Genomic DNA, 7,054 nt, shown 5'->3' on the forward strand with positions numbered 1-7,054 from the left:
CATACTTGTATGGTACTAATATGCTCCCTTTTAGAGGTATAGTTGCACCTTTGAGGTTACTGCCCCAGTAAAGGGCTAAAATACAATTATAGGATATTTTATTTTTGACAGTGTAAACAAAAAAGGCCTATGAAATGTTAAAAAACGTGGAGTTAAAATCTAATATTAAGTGAGTATAATTACTGATTATATTATTTTAATAATTTAAAAGATCAATTTAGTTTATAGGTATCGATATCGAGGATACTGGGCTTGAAAATATCGGTATCGGATTGAGAATAAAATAAGAGGTATTGCCCATCCATATAATGCATATTAAAGTTCATAAGTGCAGCACTGCTTTGTTTACCGCGGAAACCAAGGAAACGCTTTAAGCACCACCTGCTGGCAGAGAGTGAATCTGCGTCTCATTCAGCTCATCCGCTGTTTCATGCAGATATTTAGCATTTTGTCCAAGCAATAATAAAAGGACACATTTAATTTATAATTTGTCTTAAATCTCATTTTGTAAAAAATAAAATAAAGTCGTGAATCGAATCGAATCGTGAGTTGAGTGAATCGTTACATCCCTAGTCAGCTGGGTTAAATCTGTCGCTCTGCTTATTTCTGCGATTTATATCTGGGACCTCAAAATAGTTAAGCTTCATCGAGACATGCTTATTCATCTGTTTGGTGTGCTGCTAAAAGCGACACATAAGAGTAATTAGAGCAGAGAGCTAAAGTGGGCTGATGGGTAATGGAGGCTGGGCTGAGGATAGAATATGGCTGGTACCAGGAAAGAGAGATGCAATGCAGTATTTTCTGGCATGAATGCTCTCTCTGAAGCTAACCGCCATTAAACATGAGAGCAATACTACACACACATTAACTTAAGAGATTCGGCTGGTGGGTGCCCAGTGGAGTGGCCTCTCCTATCCCCTGTAATTACCATTAGCATAAAAAGACAAAATGCGGCACACAATATTCTCTTTTCACCTCTCAAATTTCTCACTAAAGGCCACAGAATAACAAATATTACAAAACCAAATGGGAGCTATGTTTACATGAAGCCTAATACTCCATAAATGTAAGTGATACCTCACTGAAAAATCATTATGCAAACACCTCAAACGAAAACAAATAATCTGACTGTGCATGATCCAAAAGAATAAGCCTAAATAATCAGATAACTGACATGTAAACCAGGCAATTTGTATAGTCGGATTCAAAAATGTGGATTTATATTTGCACCACAAAAATAAACATGGTGGGGGCTGTGAAGCATTGGTGCAGCAGTGTTATTTATAAAGTATAGTATTTTTAAAAATATATTTTCAGTTTTCATTTTAATTGTTTTAGCAATTATGTGCTTTTGTAATTTTTTTTTACCTTTTTAAATATTTCTTTTATATTATATTTTAATATTTCTTTATAATTTTTTTAAAGCGGTCATATGATGCGATTTAAATTTTTCCTTTCTCTTTGGAGTGTTACAAGCTCTTGGTGCATAAAGAAGATCTGTAAAGTTGCAAAGACTAAAAGTTAGGGTTGTTCCGATTCCGATACTAGTATCGGAAATTCCGCCGATACCACAAACAATTCTGCCATCGGTATCGGCGAGTACTTCAACCCATTTACCAATCCAATACCATTTTCTTAAACAAGACCTAGTTATGCGCCCGCTAGCTTTGCTTAACGCTGCAAATCGGAAATCAATTCTTCTTCGCTGCTCAGAATGCAAACACAGGAAGTTGTGCTTTGTTGCCACAAGCAACCACTATTTAGAGCAGCGTAGAAGAAATACAAACAATGCTCTGGCGAACTGTAGGAAGATAATTGGCCATTTCAAACACTCACCATTGGCCACAATGTGCCTGGAGGATATTCAGAGGGATCTAAAAATGCCCAACAAACGTTTGCACCAAGATGTGGCGACAAGGTGGAAAAGTACTTTTTATATGGTAGAGAGTTTACTTGAGCAGAAGCAGCCGATTTCAGCATACGGAGCTGATCATGACCTGCCAGCCACATTGACAGCCAACCAGTGGGCTTTGCTGGAAAAAACTGTCACTGTTTTGGCACCATTTGAGGAACTGACCAAACAGATTAGCTCCTCCACCTCATCTGTAGCGGAAGTCATCCCCTCAGTTACAGTTCTAAAACGGCTACTTGCTCGGGGAGAGCCAGGAGGACACCGGTATAAGAACAATGAAAACTACCCTTCTTGAGGCCGTCAAAAAACGATTCGCAACCATCGAGGAAGATCCCTTGTATTCAGTTGCAACTCTCTTGGATCCACGTTTCAAAGACAGGTACGTCTATTAAAATTTTTCTTCATGTCCATATTGATTATTGTCATTGCCACATTGAGTATATTAGTTCACTTGTTATGTATTATTTTAAAAGGTACAGTATAAATGCTATTTTCAAAAACGTTTTGCTCCTAATAATTTAATAATTACTGATGCATTAAGTCTAAGGCTACTTTGGAGGAGGTTATTTATTTGTTACATTTATTTATTGTTTTTAATTATTGTTTCTTTCAGATACTTCTCAAGTGCAGACAACATCAAGCATGCAAAGGATGCTCTGACAATAGAGATGAAGATTGAGAAGTCACTGAAAATGACCACCACAGCTGTAGCAGAGACAATAGCAGAAAACCCCAGAAAACTGCACGATTGGAAGTGCAGGTAGGTGGCAGCAGCAGCAAAATTGAGAGTAGCTTGAAGGGCCTGTTTGAGGAAATCCTGCAGGAGCATGATGAGGAACATGGTTCAAGCACACATGTTCAACTTCAGACATATGTGATGGAGCAAACCATCTCACACTCAGACAGCCCATTCCAGTACTGGGCAGTCAACCAAGTTTGGTTTCCCACTCTGGCTGCCACTGCTGCAAAGTTTCTCTGCGCCCCTGGTACCAGTGTGGACATCGAGAGACTGTTCAGCACAGCATCTAACATTGTGGATGCAAAGAGAAACAGGCTAGGAGGAGAAAGAGCAGAAATGCTCATTTTCCTGAAAAAGAACTTGCCATTGTTATTGAAATTGTGAGCAATACTAAGATCCCACAGCAGTGTGTAACCTAGTTTAAGTTACTTGAAATATGTATATTTTCAATCTGGGTTTAATACTGCTCTTGCTGAATCTTAACTTGTTCAGTTGAGGTTTATTTTTGTACTCTATTACTCAACTCTCTTATTTCACTACATTGTGGCTGCACTTAGTGTTTTTTTTAAAGAACTACTTAGATTGAGTATAAGTTACTGTTGCACTTTTTTGTACTTTGTATTTAAAACTGAAATGCCTTTTATTTAACAAAATAGTTTCTGGACTTTAAGTTTTAAAGAGATTATTTTCTTATATTATTCATATTTAATTTTTTTATATTCTTAGATTTATTTGTTGCACTGTTTTTTATACAGTTATATTGTAAAACTAAAATACCTTTTCAGTTTACAGTGTTAGATTTGTGGCTGCATTTGAAGTTCTTTTTCACTTAAGAAAAATAAATCATATTACTGTCAAATGTATGTCAGATAATAAAAATACTCTAGTTCACTGTATGTATTTGTTCATGTTTTTTTAAGGGATAAGTCTGAAGCACACAATAAAATAATTCTATCAATTCATACAGGGCTAGTAGTACATACAGCTGTATATACAGATACACACCCAGGTATCGGATCAGTACTCGGTATTGGCCAATACCCTGAGCCCAGGTATCGGAATCGGGAAGGGAAAAAGGGTATCGGAACATCTCTAATCACAATATGGTAGGGGCGTAACATTTCCATCACACGCTTGAGGTACTCGGCCAATCACAATGCACTGGATAGCTGGCCAATCAGAGCACACCTCGCTTTTCAGACTGATGAGCTTTGTAAAAATTTACGCGTTTCAGAAAGACGGGGCATAGAGGAGAAACAATAATGTACAGTATGTGAAAAATAATGTTTTTTTAAGCTTAAACCGCATAAACACATTTCATTACACCAAATACACAAAATAATGTTCTTTTTAGCAACATCATATGACCCCTTTAAATATGTAGCTTATATAAGTAATTATAAGTAATATTTAGATTTTAATTTATTTCACCTATATTTCATTGAATAAAAACAGCTTTAGTTTTAGTTAACAGAAACGACTGTGTTGGAGACTTTGCCTTTTTAACATTCTGAAAAATAAAAAGATTGTTAGGAGACAAGAGGGATGAAAAGTATGAAACAACGACTTAAAAAAAGGAAATAAAAGTTGTTGCAAAGATCTCTGACAGGAGCACTGAGAGCTTCTTGTTGCTATGGTAACACTAAATGCCACTCTTTTGCATGCACTGAATACATGTGTGGCACATGTAAACAGATATTGTCATCAGACTGCAAAGTTTAAGGCATACAGTATAAATACTGAAACCGGAACATGCACTCAGACTAAATTTATTCAGATTAGTGATCCTGTCTAAAGGATAAAAAGAATGTTTTGTTAATAGAGAAAATTTCAGCAGAAGCAGCCAATATGTTGAAGCAAAGAGATGTAAAACTAACCAAGGTTTGTCTTTTGATCTCAAGGACAAACCTCACCTGAGCTCAGTAATGATATTCTGACTCACAGAGAGTGTCTTACCATCAGTAACCTGTGACCCCTGAGAAGTGCTGGGCAGCTGAGGTTCATCTGGAAGGTCACGGTCTGTTTGTGTCTCTGCATTCTGTAACCGCAGAGTCTGTGTCTGCGTCCCCTGTGATGTAACAGTGGGGGCAGGATGTCGTGGCTGCAGACCAATCGCATTCATCAGACCTATCTCTCTGTGGGACCTCCAATCAGTCCTGCTGTTCCTACAAACAAGACACATCCCACAGCAGGGTGAGTGATGACTACACCAAATCTTCACGCAGTCTTCAGGCGATTCTGGTCTGATCTGATATGACACAGTGGAGTTAAATTCTCCACAGGGCTGGAGGAACTTTAGATGGAACGGGATGTGTCTATATAACTGCTTGCTTGGTAAAGCTAAATCTTTTCTGACAAAATGTTGTTTTCTTTCACAGAAGTTTGTTAAGTGAGGATGGATGTACTACAATACCATGTATTTTATCTATAACGACTTCAGAATAATACAAGCAGAAGTGATTCATCCTCAGGAGAAATCAATACAATGCTACCAAACCAAACAACGTCTCCCCCAGTTATTACAGACAGAGCTAAAGGGATAGTTCACCCCAAAATTTTTAATTCTGTCATCATTTACTCAAAAACTGTGTTTTTCTTCGGTGGAACATAAAGAAGATACAACTGTTTTTGTCCATACAATGAAAGTCAGTGGTGTCTAAAACAACCAGTGTTGCCAAGTCCGCGGTTTTCCCGTGGAATTACAGTGGGGGCAGGATGTCGTGGCTGCAGACCAATCGCATTCATCAGACCTATCTCTCTGTGGGACCTCCAATCAGTCCTGCTGTTCCTACAAACAAGACACATCCCACAGCAGGGTGAGTGATGACTACACCAAATCTTCACGCAGTCTTCAGGCGATTCTGGTCTGATCTGATATGACACAGTGGAGTTAAATTCTCCACAGGGCTGGAGGAACTTTAGATGGAACGGGATGTGTCTATATAACTGCTTGCTTGGTAAAGCTAAATCTTTTCTGACAAAATGTTGTTTTCTTTCACAGAAGTTTGTTAAGTGAGGATGGATGTACTACAATACCATGTATTTTATCTATAACGACTTCAGAATAATACAAGCAGAAGTGATTCATCCTCAGGAGAAATCAATACAATGCTACCAAACCAAACAACGTCTCCCCCAGTTATTACAGACAGAGCTAAAGGGATAGTTCACCCCAAAATTTTTAATTCTGTCATCATTTACTCATCCTCATGTCTTTCCAAAACTGTGTTTTTCTTCGGTGGAACATAAAGAAGATACAACTGTTTTTGTCCATACAATGAATGTCAGTGGTGTCTAAAACAACCAGTGTTGCCAAGTCCGCGGTTTTCCCGTGGAATTCGGCTACTCTAACAGTAGCTACGTTTACATGGACACTTTCTGCTTCCATCGGAATGAATTCATTCTGATTGACGAATCCGAACGTAGTGTTTACATGAATGCTAAATAAAGTGATGGGGTTAATATGTGCGTTTATGTCACAAGTAGAGATGCACCGATTGCAATTTTCTTGGCCGATTCCGATTTTTTTGTTAGTGTGATCTGCCTTTTGCTAGTGTGATTTTCTAAGAACTATAATTGACAGCATATAAAAACAAAAATCTACTTTTGTTCAACGCAAAGTTTTATTTTCATAAAAAACAAGTAAAAAGTCAGTAATAAAATAAGAACAAATAAAAAATTGCAAACAACAGCACAAATAAATGCAATAGAATAAAGAGAGCTATGAAACTAAGTTTTTCAGGTTAAGTAAGATTTTATTCAGGTAAGAAATACTACAGAAATTAAAGTAATCAAACATAAAATAACACATCCAGTTTTTTATTTTTATATAAATAAAAAGTTTTATATTTTACATTTGATTACTTTAATTTCTGTAGCCTTCATTGTAAAAATTAAATACAGATTTATGCTTACCATTAAAGTTATAAATCGTATTCAGTCAAGAGCAGAAAGTGATTTTCTTTGTCTTTTGTTCTTTGATTAACATGACAGACAGCAGCAGGAATATTGGTCTGCGGTCCCTTTAAGAGTTTATCCACGGACCCAATATACTGTTACACATGAGTTCTCTTTCTCAACTATTTAACGTTCTAAAACTAAATGTTTACCTGGATACTCGCCAAGACGGGCATCGTGACATAATTTTGTATGTATTTGAACGTTTTAGCGCAGTTAGCCACTCATTTTGGTATTTGTGGCTCACAAGCTGTTTGAGACTGAGCGCGGCTTGTGCGCTCCACTAATATAGATCAGTGGTGGTCCGCGCTTTTGGTGTAAGCGCGAAACCTGCGGGAATGACTACTGCCTTTTGCTAGTGTGATTTTCTAAGAACTATAATTGACAGCATATAAAAACAAAAATCTACTTTTGTTCAACGCAAAGTTTTATTTTCATAAAAAACA

The 7,054-nt window shown here is 37.2% G+C and overlaps 1 protein-coding gene and 1 long non-coding RNA gene across 2 annotated transcripts in view; one reads left to right on the forward strand and one right to left on the reverse strand.

Annotated features, from left to right (window-relative positions):
- Positions 1-7,054, reverse strand: part of ambra1a (autophagy/beclin-1 regulator 1a) — an 81,521-nt gene that overhangs the window by 9,309 nt on the left and 65,158 nt on the right. Inside the window, exon 17 of the mRNA XM_016530739.1 lies at positions 4,608-4,816. Within this exon, the coding sequence (XP_016386225.1) occupies positions 4,608-4,816 (209 nt within the window). The remainder of the gene's footprint in view (positions 1-4,607; positions 4,817-7,054) is intronic.
- Positions 2,196-2,637, forward strand: LOC107722387 (uncharacterized). The gene is made up of 2 exons (XR_001637804.1): positions 2,196-2,291; positions 2,526-2,637. It is a non-coding gene; the product is annotated as an uncharacterized LOC107722387 (long non-coding RNA).

The sequence above is a fragment of the Sinocyclocheilus rhinocerous genome, unplaced genomic scaffold, assembly GCF_001515625.1.
Source record: "Sinocyclocheilus rhinocerous isolate Xijiao unplaced genomic scaffold, SAMN03320098_v1.1 scaffold1115, whole genome shotgun sequence".
NCBI lineage: Eukaryota > Metazoa > Chordata > Actinopteri > Cypriniformes > Cyprinidae > Sinocyclocheilus > Sinocyclocheilus rhinocerous.